Source organism: Hakea prostrata, chromosome 5 (genome assembly GCF_041222555.1).
Source record: "Hakea prostrata isolate BN-2017 chromosome 5, UWA_Hpros_2, whole genome shotgun sequence".
Taxonomy (NCBI): Eukaryota; Viridiplantae; Streptophyta; class Magnoliopsida; order Proteales; family Proteaceae; genus Hakea; species Hakea prostrata.
The window spans coordinates 9,155,389-9,182,037 of record NC_142604.1 but is presented as its reverse complement, the minus strand read 5'-3'; the positions used below and the strand labels follow the sequence as shown (position 1 = coordinate 9,182,037).

Below are 26,649 nucleotides of genomic sequence, written 5' to 3'. Positions count from 1 at the left end.
AATCCAAACATATTACTTTCTGTGGTCCACTAACAGCTTCCGAAAAAAGGAATTTACAGGGTAGGAGCATAAAATTTCCATGTTAGCATCGCATATGATACTAAAACCATTCCATGAGGTGGATGACATCATAGATCACAGAAGGCTTGCCTCAAAAAGTTGTGCATTCTGGATCTCAAACAAGATTCTGTTCAAGTACTACACGCACATAACACACACACACACAAAACAAACATTTTAAACCATCAACATAAATAAAACAGAATACATCAAGTAACCTATAGTTCTAATTAAATCCCCAAAGCAGAAAGAATCAACAATCCCCATGGTTCCCAGAGAAGCGCAGCTCAGTCCAGCATCTGGGTTTGCGGCATTTTAAAGTGACTGTTTTTGCAGTTTCACCATATTAAGCTCAATATCCATTTTTCGTATATTATGGAGACCTTAGCAAAGCAGTTTAGAGACAGCATTTGAAAACTAAGGTAGGAAAATTAAAGATGAACATACACTGTGAAGAAAAGCCTTCCGCGCAATGTCTGATATTGTAAGATGCCTTTGGCTGTCATATAGATGGAACCTTTATCAGTTTGTGGTTAGGATTAAAATCGAGTATGCAAAATAAAAATTATCTCAATGGAGGGCAAGGATCTAAGTAGCCGACCCCATTTAGTCAGGATATGGCTTATGGTGTTGTATGCAAAGGAAAATTTCCAAACAATCAAGTAATGAGTGAATGGCTGAAATATATTCTGATGTAAAAAGAAATTAAAGAAATATGGAACCAGAGTATGCATCTTGCAATTGATGGTGAAAGAAATATCATTCTCACCCCTTCAAGTGATGCTCTTGCAATTGCGTTTGAAGCTGATGATCAGCTAAAATTCCAGATGAACCTAAAGCTGAAAGTTTTTCTTTTAAAACAGATGCTGCAAAAGCAAAACCAAAGACTAGAATAAGATGGACTAGTAGTAGAGTATTTCTAAACAGAACTACCAAAACTGCATAGGGAAATAATAATCATGTCTAAAAATAAATCAGAAAGGAAACACTTCAACACTGTGAATATTGAATATATGCAATATGCATACATGAAATTATGGGTTCTCCTTTTTTGGATAGGAAAAGAACTATACTAGAACAATTACTGAATAGAGAAATATTATAAACAGTATGCATGGATGAAAAACTATGCTGCCCACAGTAAATTTCCATCTCCATTAATTAAATGATTCCTTCCTTCATATTTTTTATAAATAAAGGGATCTTATCGAACAATAAAGCAAAGAAAGCCTAGCCTGAATATGAAAGCTGTTTTCCTACCATACATGTGAGAGAGAACAAAGCAAAACTATTTAAAATGGCTGTCAAGCAAACTCTGACTTCAGAGAGAAACTAAAATGAATCATTTACATCCAAATGCCCACAAGATCAGCAGCCAGGCTGCTGTGGGCACCACTCCTTCTGCAAAAGTATGATGGTTCTCAAAAGCCCTTTCATTCTTAGCTTGAAGCTTGACATATTGAAGATCAGATATCCTCTTCATGTTTAACTGAGGCCACTAATCATTATTACTCAAAAAAAGCTCCTAAGTCTTGATCCATTCCATCCTTACAAGTCTTTCAACACAGCATCAGATGTTATGCAAGAAAGAGCATTGAAAGAAGAGTCAAGAAACTGATATGGCATCTCTAATACTTGATGCAGATATGATGCCAAAAGAGGCTTATTTTAATAAGAATAAGTCTAGGATTGGGTTATATACATTTTTTCCTTTTCGGTAAAAGGTTATAATACATAAAAACTAGATGGGTATAAACTAAAAAACTTCTCTTCATCAAAGGGAGCAAGCTACAAATTTGTATAAAAATCAACTAGATGCTTAATCAGTTACTCGCCGTTACATTCTATAACTGAAACAAATATTCCAAACTCAATTTGGACTCAAGTTACTATACCACCAGCTCTAAGCAGTTTCTTTGTCAAATTCCAACTGAAGCTAGGACTTTGATACCCACTATTTAAGAGGAAATCTTTTTTTGTACTTGTATCTCATCATGGTGTGATACATCATGGTGTGGCCACATGTTAATCCTGTAATCATACTCTTTGCTCAATTTTTTATCACATTTTTCGCTAATCGTTGGCGCTTCTAAAGATTAAATTAATCCCTGTTTATAAAAATACCCTGGACACTAAATTCCCAAAATATCCATACTGAACAGGTGCCAAATTTAGGCTAGGTTCTCTCTGGTATACGCTTCCAAACTGGGCCTTGTTTATCTAGCCAGGCCACTACATCTGCATCACCTCACTGACGTGAAGCAAAATGAACTCTATTGACAAAATAGATGCCAAGATAACAAATGATGTGTGCTGAAAAAACATCTCAACTGCAAAAAAGTTTGTTATATGCATCTTTAAATAAGCATTTCACCATAGAGAGTACCAAGTAGTGTGTTGCATTGCAAATAAAAAGTTCATAAAAACATACCCTGCTGCCAATGCAATAGACAGATGTACTATTCCAAGCACACAATGAAAATGTCCAAATGTTCACCTAGAAATCAATAATCACCTGAGGAACCCCTTGCACTTTGAAGAACCGCAAATAGTTGTTTCCTTCCTTCTCTGGTGTACGCAGCCCTATTCTTTATGTTCTCTCCTCCCATGACATTCTATTACAAATACAATACAGCCCATTCTTAGATATCAACTATTCAACTCATGTCTTACCCCCAAGAAAAAAAGACTACTGAAACCTTGCACAAAATAAAATGTAAATAAATAGAGCATATAGCCGCATACTTAACTGCAAACAGAAGTGCTGCCAAATTTAGTTTTGAATGAACCACTAAACCCTTGATTTGTGGCAAGGGATAAACAGCCTCGCCACCCTGCTGAGAAAGTATCCGAGTGACATCAAGTGATTCAATTCCTGAAAAACAAAATGAGTGAGATATCGCAATAGGAACTTTTAGATTATACTTCCCACTCATGATATAAAGCATTAATGAACAAAATAATTTACATTGTTTATCTTTCCCCTTATTAGTATTCCAAAGTTATTTGGGCCTCAAAGTTGTGTCAGGCTACATCAGGATATGCCAATTACATTTCATAGTTTTTAAAGGTGATGAAGTTACTCATTAGCAAATAATCAAGCAATCAACTGCCAGCCTTCAAAATCAATAACGTGGAGTAGCACCAACAACCGTATACTATCATCCACATTTTTAGAGGGCTAGCTTGGTTCTCAAACAAAGAAGGTTAACTTCAGAAGATCAACTAAGCTTATTTTGGATAAGACTTCACCATTGTTTCATGTAATAAATCCACAGTCCACCTTGACACAGTAAATCCATATTGCATAAGAGAAAAAATAGAACTCCATACAAAATGTATCTTCCAAGTACAAGTTAAGTTCCCCAATAAATTGACACACAAAACCTACCAGCCCGCCACAAGATTCAAATGCCCCACCACCTTGACAATCCTTGCACTAACAATTAGGCCCGAGAGCGGGTAAGCCCACCCCGCCTATCAAATATCATCAAAAGGTTTCAAAAAGACGATTTCTTTTACGTTGAGCTTGTTCTAGAGTTTATGAGCAAAGGCCGCCCTAGGAACACTTGCTCAATCTCAATTAAAAAAGTTCTTTACAAAAGCCATAAAGAACAGACGAGTGGGAAGAAGATTTTTACGCTTGAACAACATCCTTACTATCTAGATTCACTGCCAAATCTAACCAAAAAAGATTCTTGTAGTGGGAATCATTAAAACCTCATTTTGGCAGCTAAAAGTTCCCCAAAGAATAAGAGAAAATAAGAGCCTCACGTCCATGATGAATTGAATCTTATTAAGCCACTGACAACCTGATTCTAACCTGAATCTAATGAAAATTTTGTAAGGAAAAAAGGGTTGGCATGATACATTTCTTTCAGTAGAACTAACAGTCATAGTTGTCAAAGCGTCCGCCTAGGCGGCAAAGCGGTTTTAAGCAGCTTAATTGACATGCAGATTTTTCCGCTTTGTGTGCCTTATTGCTGCTTAGACGCTAAAGCAACCGCTTTTTTTACATTTTGTAATTTGTGCATATTATTTTTTTCTTTTTTTTTAATCATAATTTATTCTACAAAGTTGTATATAAATTTAAATACGTGAATCATTTCGAAAACGATGCCCAATTTGCAAATGAACCCTGAGGCCCAAAGTGTCTGTCGGCAACAAAATGTGAAGCATGAGCCATACTCAATATCGATAATCAATGAATCATTAAATAAACAATGACTTGGAAATCGGAATAATGAGATCCATTAATTTATATTTTATCAGTCGGCACTATTTGGTTAAAAAAAAATGGATACATCAATTCTAATTCCAATTCGAATATTATTCATAGAGGTAAGTAAGAATGCAAAATTACTACTTTCATTTTCACATTGATTACCAATATAGTACATAGTTATTGTTATGATGCTTGATGAGATGAAGTTATGTTTGTATTCTTTATTTGGATAATTTTTCATAATTATGATTCTTGAATTATTTTTTTTTTTTAATGAATGTGATTGTTAAATGTTTGTTTAGCTTATTATAAAAAGTATTTGTATTAAAAATTAGTTGTATTAACAATTTTGACCCAACCACTTTGGTCACTTTATTGCCCCCTAAGCACCGCTTTATCACCTAATCGCCTAGACGGAGCCCCAATCGCTTTGCCGCTTTGGCAACTATGCTAATAGTATATAAAGGTCAAACAGTAAATATGCCCCAAAAAATGCTAAGTTCACAACCAACTCATTTGGATAAATTACAATCTTAAGAAAAAGAGAACAAGCGGACAGCACTCAAGATATTCCTCTCCACTTCATCATCCTCATTACCTACTTTATGTATGGTTGACTAGTCTTCTTTATTTAAGATTGACCCAATATCTGTAAGTACTCACTAGTCATTTTGCAGCATCTCTATGGTTCTATCATCAAGAATTAAAAACAGAAATCATAGCAAAGTTCACATCTGAACACATAGGAATGAGCCCGTAAAACAGATTAAGGCAGATCAGATGTACTGAAACTCGCAACACAAATGGCATTTCCTTGAGAACAGGGATGATAAAATTAAATACAGATAACGACCATAAAAGATAAAGAAGTTCGATTACCAGCAGATTCAAAAAAATTTGCTTGCATAGGTGGCCGATTTGGATTAAGTATGACTCGTATTTTCCATACTTGAAGGGATCCATCTTTGGAAAGAGTGACAAGAAGCCTTAACGTGGAAACCCATGCAATTGAAGTAATTGGCTGGGAACCGACCTGCGTGCTGAAGTTGCAAACTAAAAGTCAGTTGCCAGACTAATATATAGCAAAATAATCACATAACTGTGTGCAAAAACTGTACAAAGAGAAGACAGATCGTTAGGAGGCCACAATAATAGGATAATATCCTGTGGGCTAAACACCCTAAAAGATGGTAGAACTCAACCATAACTTAAGTATTCCATTAAGCAGAACTTTATATGGCAGCTAGAGGCTATCATCACAGGCATACCAGTCCAATGTCTCAATCTTGATTCAGGTCAACATTCAGCTCCATGCTATGTTACAAGAGTTATGATGTAAATAGGCTCCTAGATACGCAATACAGCTGTAGGAACCTAAAGAACCTGGCACAACCTTAATGGCCTATGGGTGACCTGGCCAGTTATTGGGCTGGGTGTTTTCTTCACCAGAAACAGAATCTTGGAAAATTTATTCCCTTATTTCTTTGTAAATGCAATCTTATGCTATTACAAATTTTCTATGTTCAATAGCTTAGATTTAAAGCAACTTGCACTAGAAGCCTTATTCTTCTTTGTGAGGGGAATTTTCCTTTTTCAATTCTCATTTCCTTTTCTGTACTAATACCAGCCATTATATAACTAAGGGACATTTGGATATTTACCCCTCAATTTGCATAATTGTTTTGAGAGAACTCTTTTAGTAGACTGACTAAAACATAGACCCTGCAGTTCAACCTCAATCCAGCAATGGTAGAACATATCTCCAGCAAATAAACCTAATGGTCTCCTAAGCCAGCTTCAAAATCAGGACAAATAAGGGCAAGAAATCCCATTACTAAGGGAGGGAAACCAAGTAAACATTGCTACTCTTTAGACAATTTGCAAAAATTTTGTCCACAACATTACAAGAGTAATTCAGTTATAGCAGCCATAAAAGTCACTCCCAAAGTGCAATCCAACCCACAAGAAGATACTTGGCCATAAATACAGTCCATGATGATGTGCAATATGACTATTCACTAAATGACAGGGAAAATGAAGTTATGTATGGGACTCATGTCATGAATCAGAGGGTGAAGAGTGATGCTAACATTGCATATTTTACATCCAGATGACGAGTATGTCACCTAAAGCACACGTCATTGTGCACAGCATAAGTTGTGGGAACATTGTTTCACAAGGTTTTACTAATGAGGGAAAGCTGATGCCGGAGACGCATCCACAACAGACAAGGTTTCAATTCTCAAGTAACAATACATTTCTCATCAACCAATAATGTTCTGTACCTCTGAAGTTGGCTGGTAATGAGGAGAATATATGCTGTAATGTCATCCCTATGGTTTCAACAGATGCTCTATTTGGGAGATCATGGATATCTGACGAAAAGGTGTTCATTTGTGTCTTGGTGACACCAAAACAGTGTTCCTCTTATTTCAAAAGCAAGCCTTTAATGCTGAATCCAATCAATACACCAACTGAAGAGACAACTTATAGTTATCTTTGAAACTGATTCCCCCCATCATGGTTGATGGTAAACCTGCAGCCTTCCGCCCTGCTGGAAACTTGGACAATGAAGCTTCCCACTGTAGCAAATGCTTGTGCCTTGTGGGCATTTCCATGGATTATGTCCTCCATTCCAAATAGTAAGCTCCTCTCTATCCAAGCAATGGAAACCCAAGGGATTCATGGAGACTTTCCTCCTTCACCATGGCTTCTTTCTATTCAAGTTTTCGGACAACGATGATCTTCGTAGGGCTCTTGAGGAAGGGCTGGAGGGTTAGACGAAGATCATTATTCCCCAACAATGGCAACGAAAGCTCAAACTGACCAAAGATGACCACCATTCCCTCCCTCTATGGGTTTCTTTCACAGGTCTGCCTATTTAGTATTGGTACGAAGAGGGACTTAGCATGGTCGGATCCACTGTGGGAACACTTCTCCTCTCCGACACCCATACAATGTTTAGAGATAATTTTTACTTTGCGAGACTCTGCATTGAGATCTCTACTGAGTCACCTCTTCCCTTTGCTATCCTCATCAAGGAAGAATCTAGGATATGGTTCATGCAAGAAGTTCACTTTGAATGGAAACACCCCACATTGTCTCACTTGCAAAGCGTTTGGGCACCCCTCTTGTGAGAAGACCGATGCCCCAGAACCCCCTATTGTTCCTCTCCCAGGTGATTCCATCCCTAACAGTGGAGTCCCTTCCAGATCTACCTCCCACAAAAACCAGCTGCAGCACGACTCCCATGGCTTTATCAGGCATCGCCCCAACCCTCTTCTCCCAAATCCTTCCCGGTTGGAGATATCTCCCCGCCGGTAGCCAATGCCAACCGCTTTGCTGCCCTAGCCTACGATGACAATCCCTCCAAAGACACCGATTCAAAACCCCCAATGCCCCCTGCAGTTCATTCCATTCAGACTGACAGCTTTGTCGTGCCTGCAGTTCACACTGTCCCTAATCCAGCCAATCTTTCCCCCCCTCCATCGTCAATCGTGCAGGCCCCCCTTCCCAACACTTCTGCTGCCCCTACTACCATGGTGGGAGATCTCGCAAGATATCTCATTTTTTTAGCTTGGCGAGACGAGATGGAGGGCGAGAGCAGCGAGTTAGGATATCTCACTTGAGATCTCGCCATATCTCGCCATATCTCTCTATATCTCACCATATCTCGCCCTGGATCTCGCTGGAACTATCAATTTTTACCTTTTTTGTGGATTTTGGCTGAATTTTCACTTGCAACTACTCTTAGCACATCTACAACAAGGAAGGTCAATCATTCTCTACTTGTCTTATGAATTTATGATTTAATGACTTATATAGAACTTTTAATGGTTGTATAATTATTTTATTCTTGAAAATTGAGATTGTGATACTCATATTGATGGAATTTTATAACATTTAAGTTAGTTGATGCATTTGATATACTTGCTTTTCATTTATATGCCTTAAAGGTTCTATATTACATGTTGTATAACATTGCATTCCCTAATCCTACTACATTTCGGTTTCACACTATGGGTAGACTTAGAAATCATACATAGGGTTGTTTCTAACAAATCCAAGGCCACCAACGTGTTCAAAAGGCCTTAAATAAGCTAAATACCAAGTTTCAACCCAAATGGGACCCTAAAACCCACCGAGATGAGCCACCGAGTTGACGCCAAAAAGTTATATATCTCGACCGAGATCTCACCGAGATGGTCGAGATCTCTCTTTTTCAAGGTGGCGAGATCTTCTACCATGCCTACTACTATTGTTTACGGATCTCTCACTAGGACCTTCCCCCCCCCCCCCCGACCACCCTGTTGTCCCTTCTCCTTCCTCCAGCCTTCCCGCTGCAGCCATGGCCCTTCTCCTCTTTCCTCCCCCTCCTTTTCCCACCTATCAAGTCCCTTTCATTTTACCATAAGTCCCTACTTTTCAAGGTGGTCCCTCCCTCTTACCCGGTCCCCATCCTTCTCTTTCCTCTCTTGGACCCATAGCTAGGCTAAGTTGTCCCTCCCCCCTATTCGTCCGATCCCTCTCGGCCCATCCCCCTTGGCCCATCCCCCCTTTCTCCTCTCATCTCTTCCTCTAGGCCAAGGATCCCTTCATTGGGCCCTTTGGGCCAAATGGCTACTTCTAATTCCCTCTCCCTTCCAAGTTGGGCCAAAACCCTTTATCCCGCCCCTCAAACCACCCCCCCCCCAAAAAAAAAGGATTGATCCTTGCTTGGGCATTGTTTCTTGCGACTCTAAGAATGAGGACTCATCCTCTTCCAAAACCCCCTCTCCCCTCTTCAAGACCGCAGGCGAAGTAGTAGATCTATTGGAGGTCATCATAAGTTACAACCTTGACAAAAATTTTGTTATGGAGCCGCATCTTTCCAGAAGAAGAAGAAGAAGAAGAAGAAGAAGAAAGACAAAAAACACTAGTTCCTATCTTGGTGTTGGCCTTGAGTTCTTATTGTATTTCCTTTTTTCTTGTGTTGCTTTGCTTTGGGCCGTTCAACATGGTTGGGTTTTGCCCTAGTCTTTTGGATCCTCCTCCCCTCTTTTTTCCCCCTTTGGTTAATGAATTTTTTCATTCATCCAAGGAGAGGGAGAATGGGGGGAGAGGGAGAGGGAGAGGGAGAGGGAGAGGGAGAGAGGGGGGGGGGGGGGGGGAACACCTTTAGCTATCTATGGCGTTCAAATTCTATGATCGCCTTGGGCTTCTACTGCCTAGCATGCATACCTTGGTGGTATCACCTTTTTTTTACCACTCCAACACAATTGTCACTTTTCCGCATTGATAGCTATGCTTAGAGCTGCACAAGTTAAGCGTCAACATATCCTGCGAGCAGAAAACAAAGATCGGACAGAAAAAGACAGTTCCAGAGGCATGCTAAAGCAAGAAGGTCCAACATTTCATACATGCTTTTCTTTAGAAACAGGCCGAATCTGCTTACAGCTTACTGCTACATTTCATCATCCCATAAGCTGGGCCACTTTTTACCTACCTGAAAAGGGAGGGAGGCTTGACTTAAGACAAGTTAATGAGGTAACCACTGTTGACCTTCTCAGTTAACAGATCACCCTCAGGGATGTTAGCCTTAGCAGTGGTTTCTTCAGGACCCCAGTAGAGTTAGTTCTCCCTCTGGAAAGCAGCCAATTCTCCAAGATAGTGTTAGGATCACCAAAAGAGGGATTACTAACCAAGAGAGGCTTCTGCTATAGAGCTGCCTTCAGTGGTAAACATCATTGGTGAAGGGAGGAGGTGGATTTTCTGATAGTTTTACAGATCTTACAGTGATGCAGGGACCAACGGTAAGCAACTTCTAAGACAGAAGAATGACCATCTTCTTCAACAAGAGTGATGATTGAAGGAAAGCATATGTGAGCTAATGCGAACCGATCCTTCCTACTGGTTCTAGCATCTGAGCGCAGGGGAGTACCTCAAACCAAACCAACTTAGGCCTTCAGCGTGCCAGTAATGGAAGGGTAGACCAGGGAAAGAGGTCCAGAACGAATTAGGGTGTTTAGCTGGATATGTCTTGCAGATAAACAAACCAGTCCCACCATGTAAGTCTCAAAATATCCTCAAAGCTTCCATTGTTTGGATAGAGAGAACTTGAAAATGTGGAATGGCAGTTAGTTGATGATAGTATAATACTTTATGGTGATTTCTGAATTACTAATTTTATAAAAAAATTACGTAGTACTTAAACACTTAATAATTTATTTAGGATCCAGTTAATTACTATGTGTGGTTTTTTGGTATGTTGGATGACTTAAGGTAGCCTAATGTTAGTTTTTTTTATTATATAAAATATGATATATTTATGATGAACAAGAATGTATGGGATGTACACTAAAAATGGCACTTCAAATGCCTTGACCGCCTAGGAAGCGACTCGGCAGGCACTTCGTCACCTCACTGCCTCAACCGGCCTAAATTGCCTCGCATCGCCATGTCGCCATGACAACTATGGTTCAGAGAGACCAGGCAGGAGAGGCCAGTCATGGGGGCTGGAGAAAGCAGGTCACCATCACATTGCCGTCCACAGAGGGTTCCCCTCTATCAAGGTGTTTTAGAATACCTCTTTCTGATTTTTAATAATTGTCATTCCATTTAAAATAATAATAACATAAAACAATTCTGCCCGTACCATGCCCAGGCTAGTTTTGCATCTCACATTAAAAGATCAAGAATTTTCTAGAAGAATGAAATTCCCAATTTCCATTAATCCCAAAGATAAATAAATAAATAAAAATCAGAAAACAACCACGTGTACGGATAACCACAAAAACTTACATTCCAATCATATTTGGTCTCTCAGTTGACACATCCCATGCCAGAAGTGTACCCCGTCTATCACCAACAAATATCCACTCCAAAGTCGGGTGAAAAGCAAAGGCACCAGCACCAATAAGCTTAATAGTATTATCAACTGCATCAAGGCAGATGGAAAATATACCATTTATTCAGAAAGACTATTTACCAAGAGATCATTCTTTAAATGTCAATAGAAGAGACAACGAAATCATTAACCCTATCTTACGCTGCAATGTGTAATGAACGGCATAAGTATGGATGTTGTAAGCTCGAATCAGCCCATCTGCATAAGCTACATACTAAGATGAATCCAAACTATTAGAAGCCTCGCCAATCAATCAGTTCAAACTTGAGATGTGTTGAGCATAAAGATGATTTTAAGTAGTATTAAGCATGTACCAAGACAGGCAGACGAGGATGACAAGCAAGATTAATGATAGGCTTTTTCAAGTCTGTCTTTATTTTTGTTGGTGCCCTTCCACCTTCAACAGTTCCAACCACTTCATACAGGCAAACCAATGAAACACTTAGACAAAATTAGAATGCTAAATCAATCAGAAAAAACATTGATGAAGATTAAACTAACAACCTGTTACACTCATCCGCTTGTGGAAACCAAAAAAACAATAGGCTGAAGAGGGGTTAATGCCATATGGACTTCAGTGTCCGAAGAAATTTGTTCCATTCTCTTTTCAGGTGAATGCAACACACAAGTCTGTTCCGTGTCAAAATCACAGGATCGAAGTGTGCAATCCTAGAATATAAAATTAGAAGAAAAAAATCAGTTAAGAGGTCAAAATGAGAGAAACTTTTCAAAAAAAATATATGCAAATAAATATTAAATATTAAAAGACTACAAAAAAAGAGCAACAGCAATCACCTCTGTAACCTTGACCTCGTCTAGGTGACACGCAAGGTGCCATGGCAACTCACCCTTGTCGTGGCACCATGACAACCATGGAATGAAGATTTTCTTCCACATCTTTCAACAAAAAGAGTTTATCTGACATGAACCTAAAATCTTTAAAAGGTTCAATCTAAGAATCTTCCAAGCAACCAATGTGATTCTTGGACCATTTTGTTCCACCTGATTCTGAAGTACCAACATTAACCTGCAAACATGTGCAAGGATGTTGGGATCTGTATCATACCCTCCTCCTGTTTGCTTTATTTCTGAATTATCAAAGCTGGGTATGTATCATTGACTAGACACACAGTGGTACTGTTTCTGGTCAATACCTATTTTAAGCTGTGCGTTACAGACTTACAGTTTTCAGTATGCTTGTTACATTTATTATCTTAGAAATAAACATGTAATTGCTAAGTTCTAATTTTTGGATATCACCTATCCGGCCATCAAAAACAAAAAAGGGAGGACTTTTGGGTATTTCAGCATCATTAGCATGCTTGATTAATCCTAAACCCTACCTGGTTATTTGTATGACATAATCATTCAGCCTACCTGGTATTCTAGATCCACTTACTTGTCCTTCCCAAGATCTCTGACTCCTAGACAAAAACCTATGCCAACCCCAAGACATGAATCCAAGTAATATAGAACGAAAACTATTTGAAGGGTGCTGTTCTCTTCTCTAACTGTAATAGTCTAACCAGAAGGAAAAAAAAACGTTAAGACTTCTAACTTTCTAAACATCCTGTCATCTTCCTAGAAAGTAGCAACTGCTCAATCACCCTAGTCCAAGCTTAAGGAGGTTGAAGACTTGAAGCAACTCCCTCAACTCTGTTTTTCTAACAAAACTTGTCTGAATGCACAGCAGCAATGTTCCCCAGTACAGACTCAAAAACATTGTTACAATAAAGTCCACAAAAAACAAAACTATCCTTGCTACCTCACAATGAGTAAATCAAATTAATGACTGTAAGCCACCCTTCTTTTGCTGGCATGGTAAACTGAAGAATTTCCACTGGGAAATACAGGTGCTTTTAAGCCACAATTTGATCACACTGAGAGGAGTATCAAGGCCTTCCAGTGAGGGAACATAGAATCTATCAACATGCAAGATAGTAGGACATAGTATGAAAAAAATAAGGTGCAGTAAATTGAATAATCTGGGACCAAGAACTGGACTTAGGCCAGATGATTTGTAAATTAACCAAAGGGGGAATAGGAATTATCACAAAGCTTGTAAGGGGAAAGGCGAAAAAGGATAATAATGTAGAGAAGTGACTCTGCAAACCACTCCTTTTAAGGAGGATGCATTAACATTTGAATAGAAAAATAACATCAGGCCTACATGCTTTCCTCATAGTTCATACATAATGCAGGTTGTTTGGGCCCAATTTAAGAAATTTTCATGTGCTTATAGATCATCATTTTGGTAACAGATCTTGGATCCATTATCAAAACCGGCATTACTCTATTTTCACAAAACATACTCACAATTGGTGCATATTCCAACTTGGCCTCTATCCCAACCTCTGGTCTCAGTCTCCAAGAAGCCATGGGAACTGGAATTGCTTTAACTAGATCAACCGGGCTGGTTCAAGGTAAAGAATTGAAGGACGAAGACATCAGTCTACTGGCTTTGTCTATGTTCCTGGCTTTGTCTATGTTCCTGAGGCAGAAACTACTTACCTAATATCTTCCTCTTTAATGCACTCCCATGCCAGGCCCAATGAGCCCTGCCCCAATTTCTACCTGTAAGTGGTAGAAACACTTTCAATCAATCAATAAGGTCAACTTCTTATGATGCTTCCACCAAGTCAACAAGCTTTTTGTCTTCAACAGGGTTGTCAATGATCGGGGCACAAGAAGTTGAATGAAATCATTTAGCCTGGGAAGAATAGATTCTCCATCAGACACAGCAAGACAGAAAACTGATTCATTTTCACTCGTGGCATTCACATACACACCCACACTTCCCTCCCTAAGGCCCAGAGTCTGAAAAAATAGCCATCATTCACTAAGGATATTCAAAGCATGCACTATAGGTTTTGGAGCCCTCACCTTGCCCCTAACTAAAGTCTTGATTTAAAGCACCCATAAATCTACTCCTCTCCATTTTTAGGGGACTTAGTTTGGATGAATAGATTCCTCATGAAATCCAACACTTTGACTGTAGTGTTCTAAGAACTAAGATCAGTTAGTTAACATCCTCTGAAATCCAACTGTCTGACCTGTTTGCATAAGTGCTGCAGAATAATTCCCACATATTCTATTACACAGACAGTTACTGTTGATGTCTCAAAAGGCCTCTTTGATGAGATTTGGGATTAGTGCCATAACATTTCCAAGCATCTTCTCTAGAAGGAGGGCCATCAATAATTATATCTTTAGCATCTCTATGGAACACCATCGGTGCAGGAGTGAACCTAATTCCAGGGTGGCAATTATTATCCCTGCAGCTCTCCCCAGAGGTAATCTTTTGATATCATAATTCATCAACAAGTAAAAGTTCTTTCTTAAATTTAATCAACAGAAGTTCCATTTTAGAAGTTGCCCTCTTGTCTCATTAGAAGGTTAGGACTCTTAAGCCTTTGTCGTCAAAAAACTTCATCTTGCATTCAAAACTTCCTTTGCTGCCAGCATACATATTCAGAAATTCCACATTCCCCTTTACAGAAGATGACAGAGATGTAACCTTTAAGAAGATCGCTTCAGTGGGAACTTAAAACCGGCAAGATGAAAGAACTCGAACTAAGTAGAAACAACCTTCTCTCCAGGAAAGTTTGCTCCCATATCAGAATAGTGAAAATTTTATTTGAATAGGATTATAATTTGTAATCACAGATTCACAGTAATAGTGGCTTTTCAAGCACAATCTTCCCATTCAACCGACAGAATCTTTATGAAGATGACGAATAGGTAGCCCTTAATTATTAGATGAGACTCACCATAGCCCTTCAGAGGAAAACCAACCAAACCATCCCTTTAATAAGTCAGCAAATTCTAAGGACAAATTTCTATTACAACGTGGTTTCTATTCCTACCACCTGCCTTGACATGCAAATCAGACTACACTCAAGTACAATAAAAGTTATCCAACATGAATTCCAATTTTTTTAAGCCACCTGCCTGGCGTTCGTAAACACCAGGAACTGTATTTCCTTAAAGTTACTATATAACCCAACAATTATGCAAATTTTCAAACATTTCAAGCAAAGATCATTTAAAGAACCAATTCACAAGCTACGAATTAGATATACCTTAAAGTTCAAGATTGAATTAGATAGTAGATACTACCTCAAGAATAGCAATAACTGCATGGCTACTGATGGGACTGTACAACATACGAACAACAGGCGCACCAATGTCCATTGAAGAGATCTTGCTTCCAGTAAGCGCATCAAATTCTATGTAGACGAAGATAGTGCATCAGATGCAAATTAAACAAAGGGAGAGCAACCCAAAAAGCAAGTAACAGCCTCCATAATTAGACAACAATAGAATACAAATACAGAAAAACAGGGAAAAGAATTCAGGCCATTCAAGTTGTAACTATAGTATCATATTCATTTTCTCTACCATTCTTAAAAAGAAGTCCAACTGTCAATTGAAAGTTTAGCACAGGGTAATATGCGTCCACACAAAAAAGGGCCATGAATGATAACTAACCACAAAAGGCTAACCGATAAACTTAATGCTTCAGACAAGATAACTGTTGTTGCATGACAATAATAATTCAGAAAAGGAAGAATTTGAAGAAGTAAAAGAACATCTTAGTGGCTTTTTTATATTAAAATCACAGTCAAGTAAATCCAATACAAACATCTAGGACTAAGAAAGGGAACAAAAATACAAATAGCAAAAGAATGATTGAATGTAAAAAATAAAAAGATTTATGTTTCCCACTTAAGCTAGTTGGGAGTTTCAGTTGACCTGCATCTGGTTTGGTCTGGAAACACATCTTCCTATACCAACTTTTCCTGAATTTCCTCTAACGGAATACATACTAGCTCAAGAAGGAATACCAAAACCTGGTTCACTCCTTAAGATAGACAGCGCATGCAGGAAGATATGAAATTGGGTATAAAAAACAGAATATGGGCACAAAACTAAGAAGGGTTTCTGTTTTGGATTTAATAGAATTAGGAGTTTGAGCTGACCTGTACGTCATTCATTTTGGAGACCATCTTCCTATTTAATCTTTTCCCAAGTCTCCTATAATGGAAGAAATAGAAGCTCAAGAATGCATACCAAAACCTAGTTCATTTGCTGAGACTGATGGTTCATGCAGGGAAGCTACAAAATTGGAGTCCTCCATTCCCTAATATATTTTCCATGTGTTGTAAACTTGTAATGGATGCATCAACATCATTCTTTCCAACATATCTTCTTTTTTTCCCTTTCTCCCCCCCCCCCCCCCCCCCAAAAAAAAAAAACTATACTTGATTAGTGTGGATCTTTATGGACCAGAGTATTACCTATGATTTGATACATATGAAATTGTATGTCTCAGAATTTACACAAACAAACTGGTTCAACTATAAAATCACATCATTTTCAAAATTCTGTAAGAGTTTGATTCAGGGAGCCAAGTTGATGCAGATGGTGGGGGGGGAAATATATTCCCAAAATTTGCCTTTTGAGTTTCAACTTTTAGTTGTTCTCAAAAAGGAACTATAGGATGGGTGTTAATTCAATAAGTTTCAGAAAATCGATGGTCATGAATGATAAACTAATCATAAAATAACCATTTAATAAGCTTAATGCTCAAGAAAACATAACCATTGTTGGGGAGCAAAAATAATTTGGCAAACAAAAACATAAAAGAAGAACATCTAACTTGCTTGTGAATGTTAAAATTCACGGTAAATCCAAAGCAGACGGTTTGAAACAAAGAAAAAGAAAACACAAGAGAGAATGTTTGAGGGTAATAACTGAAAGAATTCCTGTTAAACATTTAATAAAATTAGGAGCTAGAGTGGTTTCTGAGTTGCAACTTTCATTTGTCATAGAGAAGCAACAAGCACCTAAAGCAGGGATGCTAAAATTGCAGCTATGGTCATAACTACAGTTTTAGTTTATTCAGGAGTTACTTTGGAGTCTGAGCAGGAGTAAGATATCAGTAGTCTAGAAATAAGGTTCATCTTTTAAGTAATTCAACATGCTATGAATTTTCAGAAGTCAAAGCAAAATTCATGGCAGGCATGTTGCTTTTTCCTGCTCAAATATTTGGATCTTCAGATGCAGCCAGACAAGATTTTCTAACTCATATGGCTTCTATAATTGCTAACCATCATGATTTGGTAATTTTCTAAGTCTATGAGAGTTTTATGCAGATCTTAAATTTCAAATCATTAGCATTTTGCATCTACGAGGCTGAGAATCTTCACTGTTAGTGATGCAGTAGCGCTATCGTAACTAAACTGGAATGACCCAATCTGGAAACCCAGGCTAAGACAAACCGGTCCAAAGACTGGGTTGTGGTCTAAAAAGGGTTACTAAAGTTGTTTATTTTAGTTGAGAGAATATTGCATAATATTATAGTTTATTTTAAGTTAAACACTGAATTAATAGGTAAGTCTTTATTGTCTTCAGTTTCCTAGTTGAAGATAGTTTCTTAAATAATTAGTTTCAATCCTATTTTTTAAGTTCTTCACTTTATAGATGATTATGAATTTGATACTACAAAGAGAAATTGAATAAGAGCATAAGTTGAGTTCAATTATGGGTATCAAGAAACTACTCCTTAACCTTTCATTCATAAAATGGTGGGAGATCTCACGAGATACCTCGCTTTTTTTGTTAACTAACAAGACGAGACGGGAATCGAGTTCTGTGAAATGGGATGTCTCGCTCGAGATCTCACCATATCTCGCTATATCTCGCTATATCTCGTCATATTTCCCCCCATATCCGCTGGGACCCTCAATTTTTGCCCCATTTTTTGTGGATTTTAGCTGGATTTTCACTTTCAACTACTCTTAGCCATAGAAAAAAAAATCGAGGAAAACTCAAGGTTCAATCAGGTGAAAATGGGAAACTTAAGTGGGAAAATTATGAATTTTCCATGCAAGTTTCGACAGGTTTTAGGGAGTATTTTAGGGTGGTACTCTACATTTAAGCTAATTAGAGTATAAAGAACACATTGGCACATGCATTTTGCTAAAAAACATCAATGTAGATATGTCATTCAATGTTATGTGATATGTCATTCAATGTACATAACATCAATGTAGAGTTGTTCGAGAAGTATACTATAAACTTAACTACTTAAGTACATACCATTCAATATATAACTTCTAAGTTCAAAACATTAAATACAAAGTAACTGACAATAAAAGGAAAATACAACTCAATGCCAAAAGGAGTGCCTCGGTGGATCTATCCCATGAGTTGAGTAGTACTGTGCTTGTAACATCCTCTCCTCCAACCAATGAACATAGACATCCCATGACATTTTATGCCTATAGTTGTTAAGGTAATTGACAACTGCAGCTTTATAAATTTAGTCATCAACATGCCTAAGATAGCCAGTTTGATGGAATACGCAATTTGGATAGGGAAGTCCTGATGGAGGGGGTATTTGTCGTGGTATTTGGGGAAACATGAAATAAACAAAAAAAAAATTGGAAAAACTCAAAAACTTGCAAGGAAAAATCCCAAGTTTCCACGAAATTTGGGATTTTTTTTTCTCATGAACCAGCTGGGTTGAACCAGGTTTCAACGAAATCTCGACAGTTTTGATTGAAACTTGGAATTTTTTCCGGTCACCCAAAGTTTTGTTTCGAGGTTCCAAAAGTGTGAAATTTAGATAAAAGTTTCGCATGTTTCAATCGAACTTTGTACAGTGCTCTTAGCACATCTACAACACCAAAGGAAGATCAATCATTCTTTACTTGTCTTATGAACTTATGAATTAATGACTTATATAGAATTTCTAATCGCATAATTTTATTCTTCTATTCTCGAGAGTCAAAATTGTGATACTCATATGGATGGAATGTTGATGACATTTAAGTCATTTGACGTATTTAATACACTTGATTTCATTTATATGCCTTAAAGGTTCTATATTACATGTTGTATAACCTTGCATTCCCCAATTGATGCAGAATTGGCAGCATATACAAAAAAGAGAAAAGCCCAATGGTCAAGCCCATCAAAGCCTACGGATATTATCCAAAACAGCCCATGGGCCAGGACTATTGTAGTGGGATAAAATGAGCCCATGGTTTCATGGGCTTGGATTACTTTAGTGGGAGAATATCATCCCACTATTTTGAACTAAGCCCAAGTCTAGCTTTGAAAAGTCAACGGTAGTAGGTGGATGTTTTCATTGTTGTTTTGACTAGTGGTGTTGGGTAGTAGGTGGATGTTTTCATTGTTGTTTTGACTAGTGGTGTTGGGTAGTAGTTGGATGTTTCCATTATTGTTTTGACTAGTGGTGTTGACTAGTAGTTGGATGTTTCCATTAATGTTTGTAGTAAGTTGTGTTAACTAGTGGTTGGATGTTACCATTAATGTTTATGTCTCTTTAGAATGCTATATAAAGAGACTTATGTAAGTGGTGAAGATACAACTCATGAATTGAAATCAAATTGCTTGCTAGCATTCCTCCTCTTTGGAGAACCCTTGTGTTTGATCAAGGTAAGTTGGTGTTTGATCCAATCGATCCACCTTGTGGTGTGAAGCCCGGGTGTTATATGTTACATTGTTATTGTCACTTTCTTCATTATAGTTCTACCCCTATTTGAAGATCTATTCAGCCCGTTTCGTTGATACTTGAATTTTTATTGATTGAGGATTTTCATAAGCAACCTGAACTACAGAACCCCAAATTGCATCACTAAGATTTTAAAATTGAGATGCTTTCTTTTTTCTCACTAGTTTAAAAATGAAAACTTGTTGCTTTCCATGAAAATAATTCTGTGATTACTGAAAACAGAAAGAACCAGTACCCAGACATGCCATTGGATTTTTATGCAAATTATTTTTTACCAAGCCAACCATTGAACTGGAGCCCAAATGATGTATTGTGAAATCTGAACAGTGAAAGCTTACTTTTCTTCTTAAATTCTGGATTTGGACCACCATTCAGTTTTCAAGCTTTCCTGTGCAACAATTATTAACTGTTATCAACCCCTACTTACCATATGATGCCACTATACACCTGACCAAGCCTTTCCTGAATAGAGTTATTAAAGGGGGTATATTTGACCATATGCAACCTCCCTACGTTGCTTTTTTAGTACTCCACACCAATAGATAAGAAAGATATCAGTATCTTTCTGTTGAATCATCCCCAAGTGGGTAATGGCTTAATGGGCCCACATAAGAAGTTAAGCCCAAATCTAGGGTTTGCTTTCAGGATCTACAAGTGAACCAGCAGAAATTTTAGAATTTTAATGCCCTGCAGTTGTAGGACTAGAGCTGAATAGGGTGGTTTGAGAATTGAATAGGAATAGATTCTGACATAGCTTGGAACTCGGTTGATTGGATTTCAATCCTGAATCTTGCTGTAGTTTTAATTTCAGAACTGAACCTTAGGTTTAAGGTTTAGGAAAATTAGGGTTTCTATGGGTTGCTAGAGCTAGGGTAAGGGTCGAAGGTAAAGGAGGAGTAGAGGAAGATGTTTCTAAAAGGAAATAGAGTTTGGATGAGGGTTTGAAAGATTTGAAAAGAAGAGGGTTAGGGTTTCTAGGGATTGGTGAAGAAGATGAAGTGTTTCTTGGGATTGGTGAAGAAGATGGAAGTCTAGGGTTTTCTAGGGTTTGAGTGACGGGAATGGGGCTGTGATTAGGATCGAAGGTAGGGGGAGGGTAAGGGTATTTGATTTCTAAAGGGGTTGGGAATTAGATCTGAATGAAGGGTTTGGGAGATTTAGGATTTAGGTTTAGGAAGAAGGTGAGGGAAACTCAGGCTTTGAAACCTGGGAATACCATACTGCCGCAAAAGGGAAGAAAGGAAACGATGAACAAAACAGAATAGAGAGGGGACTGTAATGAAGAAATAGGGCTGAAGGTGGATGGAGCTGCAGCAGGGTTTGGGTAGGGGAAGGGATGGGGCTGCAGCAGTTAGGGCTGGGATGAGGTAAATTAGGGTTTGGGGAAGGGGGTGTTGACGGCTTGATGCAGAAGGGAAGGGAGAAAGATCAGGGCTGGGGTGATTTGAAATCCAATTTTAGCGTTAGGGTTTCTGATGAATTCCCTAAAATTTTGGGTTTGTGGAGAATCTTCCAGCAACTAAATCAATAACAAGATGGGATAACTAAGGGCTGCTCTGAAATAGATTGGAGTTGGATGGGAACCCTAGGAAACAATAGCTGGGTTCTTATGAGATGATGAGAAAACCTAAATAATTAACAAATCTAAATGGGTTGGGATAAATTGGGAAGAAAGATAAAATTAGGGTTTCAAAATGAAATAGGGTTTGAGAAGGAACCTTATGATGGATATGGGCTGGATTTTGAAAGGAAAAAGGATCTCTTCTATTTCTTCCTTGATCTTCCTTTTCTTCTCCTTTTTTTTTTTTTTTTCCCCTCCTTTTTTCTTCCTTTCTTCTCTTTTCTTTCTTCTTTCTTTTATTTTCTCTTTTCTTTCCTTCTTTCTTCTTTCTTTCTTACTCCTTCTTGTTCTCCATTCTTTTGCTTCTTCTTTTTCCCCCTGATTCTGCCGCAAGGAAGAAAAGAGGGTAGGGGAGGGTGTGATGAAGGGATGAGAGGGAAAGAAGGCGCAGCAGGGTAGGGAAAGGGTGGGGGAGAGACCAGGAATGGTCACAGGGGGCTGGGCAAGGGGCATAGAAGAAAATTCGACCGAAATTTCAGTCGAAATGTATGTGTTTTTCAAAACCGAAATGAAATACAAGGACAGGCACACGAAATGTTTCGTATTGACCGAAACTATATGAAATTTCGGTTGATAACGAAATTTCGTATCAACCCGAAGTGATACTTCCCATGTTATAAAATGCATCTTTTCGACAGAATTTCAACATTCCGCCATTTCGACCCATATCACCCACTGAGATTTCGACAGATTTCGACTTTTTTATTTTTCTTGCTTTCATCCCTATTTTCACCTAATTTCTAGAACTCTATTTCATTCAAACACTAGAATTGGTCCTCCATTTGTGGATTTTCTCAAATCTTGCAAGGTGAGTAACCAACTTCTTCATTTTTTTATTTTTGTTTTGTTTGTGCCTAAATCTTCTTGGATTGCTTCCAAATTTAAGTATTTTTACTTTAGAGTGTTGATCTATGAATTTGTAGTGTCAAAATTAATTTTTAGTTCTTCCTACTATTTTTTTATTTTTCTATTATTAAAGATTATTTTGTATATTATGTATATTGCTAAAATTATATGTGTATAGTAGATGTATGAGCTTCAAATTAAAGTATGTGAGAGTAGACTTGTATTGTCATTTGTATGGGGTGTAGACAGAAGAGTGAGACATGGAATAAAGTAGACTTGTAATTGGTAACATTCTCGCTTCTTCTCATATGTAGTATATACTTGGATGTTACATTTTCAATGGTTTTTTTAGGTAAACTACTGGTTCTATAGTGTTTATTATGCTTGAAATAGGTAGTATGCAAGAATCTAAATCATTTTGAGTCCATTTGTAATTGGTAACATTCTCGCTTCTTCTCATATGTAGTATATACTTGGATGTTACATTTTCATTGGTTTTTTGGTAAACTAGTGGATCTATAGCGTTTATTATGCTTGAGATAGGTAGTATGCAAATCCAAATCATTTTAAATCCATATGAGGCCCAAAATTGAAGTTCCAATTTCCAAAAAAAAGTGTCCAGTTTCGACCGAAACATAGAAATTTCAGCCTTTTGCAATGTCAAAATTCCTGTTTCGGTCGAATTTTCTTCCTTGGCCAGGGTATTAAGGGCTGTTGGCGGTTGACGAAGCTTCTGCTAGAGATGCGGCAGCAGAGGAAGATGGTGGGGATGCCTGTGCAGAACAAAGGAGGGTGGGGAAGACCTTGGAGGGCTAGGGGAGGTTAGGGAGGGGCTGGGGAAAGGCTGCGAGTGAAGGCGAAGGGGTGGGAAAGACTTGCAATGGGAAGGGAGAAGGGGGGAAGGGGCTGTGACTGCTGTATTTGAAAAACCTGCTGTGATTCTTGGTAGATGCTGGAAATTGGAAGAAGATCCTAGAATCCTAAATAGAAATGCTAATCCTTGAATAAGACTCTTAATTACTCAACCGTGGCCCCCTCAACAAGGCCACGATCATTAACTCAATTTTATTCAATAATCAAACTCAAGGAATAAGAAGAAAAAATATGTTATCTATAGCCTACTAAAAGACCCTGACTCTAAGTGGGATTACTTTATAAATTAGGATCCCAGTACAATTAACACAACCGTCCAAATAAATAATAAAAGATCTAATGGAATCTCCTTGAAAACATATTCCCCCTAACCCTAAGACTTAAACATTGAGGAACTCTTCGTGTAAATAAAAATTGTTGAGAATCTTATCTTTAAAGAAGAGTCCCAAGACTCAAGAACTCTTACTTTACTTAAACTGGACTTCCTGACTGACTGAAATTCTTCATAAATTTGAATTAAAATTCTGAAAATTGGAGTTATCCAATAATTAGGGCTTGGACTGACCAAGATAGATACCTCTCTAAGAGGGCCGCGGGTCCCACTCCAGGGTTCAGCCAAGGGGAGATTGTTGGTTCACATCATGGGGTCTATCAACACAAACAATATTTGACCGAAGGAGTCTTCCTCGATCTAATAATTCATTGACAGAAGTTTTAGCCATTCAACACAAACAATATTTTCCATTTGATTCTAAGCTATGATGAACCAGTTAAACTGATAACTTGGTGCCCCTGATCTAGACATATCAGTAATCCACATGACAACATCTCAAATCCATATTAGTTTTCTAGGACTCTAAAATGGGTCGACAAGTAATGGCCAATGGGCGCATAGATTCTGGTCACTCAACTTGAAGTTAACAATCCTCGGAATTGACTAACAATGAAAAGGGTGGACACAGACAGATGCCAATAGTGACATGATCTAAAGCCCTTAAACTTTCATCATGGCCATAGCTATTTCGAACAAGCAAACAATATCCAAAAGTAAATCTACAAATCTGTAATACAGTATAGGCGACTCACCGACTATGTAGTTTCCAATAGCTGCAGCTATTAGAGCTTGACTAGGATGAAATGCAGCAGCATGAGGCTGCATAGGTTTAAGCCCCCGACCAACATGACGGAGATCCAGGTGCTGGACCGTAGTCCACTCCATCGTTTCTCCTCAATTACCACCTCAACAGATCTCTCTTAAATAACCTAATTAGAGGGTGGGAACGAAACAGTTAGAACATAATGATAACAGACGAAATTCCTCAAGGTAGATTGGATCGAACTCAGAATTCGCAAATGCTATTGAAATTCGAGGGGGAAAAAAGACTAGAGAATATTATTATTTGACGAAAGAGATCAGATGTTGTACCACTGGAAAAAGCCCGAAGCGTTAGGTTTGGAGAAACCATTCAAAGGAAATGTCGATCACAACGGCAAAAGCAGGAAACTATAACAAATTTTGGAGACTTTTCGACTGGGTTGAATCGTTGGGATCTAAAAATGGCGGTGAAGACTGAAGAGGGAGAGGGGCACGAAGAGGAATCTCTTCTCCCACCGGTGAATAGTTTCAGGTTTGAGTGTCTTGCTCGCTTTTGGATTTTACTTGATGAAACTAATTACATGGTTTTTTTTTTTTTTTTTTTTAATAAAGTCATTTTTTATATAAGAAAATTGGGGTTGGGATATTACATATGCCGTTGGTAAGGATTTGGATAATTTTCAAAACCAAATTATTAAGTTTGGTAATGAAAAACACAAGTGTGGCTAATCAAGTAACTTTATCAGTTATTGTATCTTAGCCAAGGTGTGAAGTCTAGTGAAATTCGCGTATAGTTTGTAGTTCCTCCCCCTTCGTTGACTGTGCTTCTAACCGTTGAATTGGTCCACCAAAATCTAATCTGTCCATCTCCAACTATAAATAGCAATTGTTCGGACTTGCAATTCGTCGATTGAGAAACAAGTAAGACGACAATCTTTGCAGTGAGTTCATCGATTGAGAAATAGATGAGACAATGGTCTTTGCAGTGAGTTCATCAACGGTCATTGTAGTGATCAGCTCGTTCTGATCTATATTTCTTTCCCCATTTTCTTCACAGAGCAGGAACGCCAAAACCATAAGGGGAAGAGGAGCAATGAGAAACAAAATTGGATTTCCATAATTTGTTTGTGCGGTTTCATTAGATCTCTTCAAAAAATGTCTTCAACTTTCAGCAGATATGAAATTGCTCCCTTATTTGGCTTCCTCTGTAATTGTCTTTCATCAACTTTTTCACGATCCTTCTATACTCGAGGTTTCGGGTTTTTCCTTTTTCCACTATAGGTTTTAATTTTGTATTGTTTCATTGCAGGCATGGATGTTGCTGCTGCATTTGGTATTGCGAAGGCCGAAGAGTGGTGTTGAACATGAAAGAGGGGATATTTGTTCGAGTTTGTGGTCATGATTGTAGGGTTTGCAAGAGAAGACAGGGATGAGGGTTTGTAGGGTTTGCTCTATATGGTATTGTCTTTGCCGTTGGTGAAATTCAAATATTTTCAAGACTTACAGTGATATTTGTCAGAATTTCACTGGTCGCCGGAAAATCGGCAACATTGGGCGAATTTCAAAAAGTTTTGTTTTCGGTGGTAGCAAAACTTCTATGCTCATTGAACCGAATTTCGGCCAAATGTAATACCATGATCTCGCCAATGCAGGGTTGGTTGAGTGGTAAAGATCCATGCTTCTCAGTTGAGAGGTCGTGGGTTTGATTCTTGCGGATGGCATTAAATTCCCAGTATTAAACAAGCACCAGTACCAAACCACAAAAAAAAAAAAAAAAAACACCATGATCTTAGCTAAGGGCGTGTCAATGTCGGGCCCGGCCCAATACAATCGACTGAGTCCAACAGAATTAAGCCCAAAACGTGTCAGATTTTGACCCGGCCCAGTTATAATCAATTTCAGTCCACACATCAGGCCCGTTGAGCAGAATGTTAAAATGCCCATCAAGGATAAATATGGGCTAATGGGTCGACACAACATTGTTTTTTTTTTTTTTGGTAAGAGACCCTACATTGTTGATTGGGCTATATAACTAAGGAATCAAAATGAGCATTGTTTTCCTTTTGCAAAAAATGAAACGTTTTTTTGGTAAGGCACCTAGGCTAATGAGGCTTAAAAGAAATCATGTATTTGAAATATATGTTTAAAGTACAAAATGATAAATTTTCAATCTAAAGATCAACTGGTTGCTCAGTTGGTAAAAGATCAATGTTTTATAGTATAAGATTAAGAGTTCGAGTCCTCTAGTGCCAGGACTAAGCTTCGCTTTATATTTAAATTCTATGTAACAATTACCCACTTAAGAATATAGTCAAAGTGCGCATAAACTAGCCTAAGCGAAAGACAATTCTAAAAATATATATATATTAATAAAGACGAAATATCATGTCACCCTTAAAACCTTTTAAAATAATGAAATTGTTTTGTTTATAATTTTTTTGTCCATTGAGACCTTTTTTTCATACTCTCTTTGAAAGGGTTGAGATCAATAAACCCT

General features: G+C 38.0%; 1 protein-coding gene across 1 annotated transcript in view; it reads right to left on the bottom strand.

Annotated features, from left to right (window-relative positions):
• Window positions 1–24,684, bottom strand: part of LOC149014955 (Transducin/WD40 repeat-like superfamily protein) — a 50,203-nt gene extending 25,519 nt beyond the window's left edge. The window contains 13 exon segments of the mRNA XM_089155198.1: window positions 508–559; window positions 830–926; window positions 2,576–2,675; window positions 2,811–2,935; window positions 5,165–5,325; window positions 11,066–11,201; window positions 11,313–11,385; window positions 11,486–11,586; window positions 11,676–11,711; window positions 11,714–11,840; window positions 15,291–15,400; window positions 24,143–24,319; window positions 24,483–24,684. Coding sequence (XP_089011324.1) covers window positions 508–559; window positions 830–926; window positions 2,576–2,675; window positions 2,811–2,935; window positions 5,165–5,325; window positions 11,066–11,201; window positions 11,313–11,385; window positions 11,486–11,586; window positions 11,676–11,711; window positions 11,714–11,840; window positions 15,291–15,400; window positions 24,143–24,275 — 1,251 coding nt within the window. The 5' untranslated portion in view covers window positions 24,276–24,319; window positions 24,483–24,684.
• Between the last annotated feature and the right edge of the window lie 1,965 nt (window positions 24,685–26,649).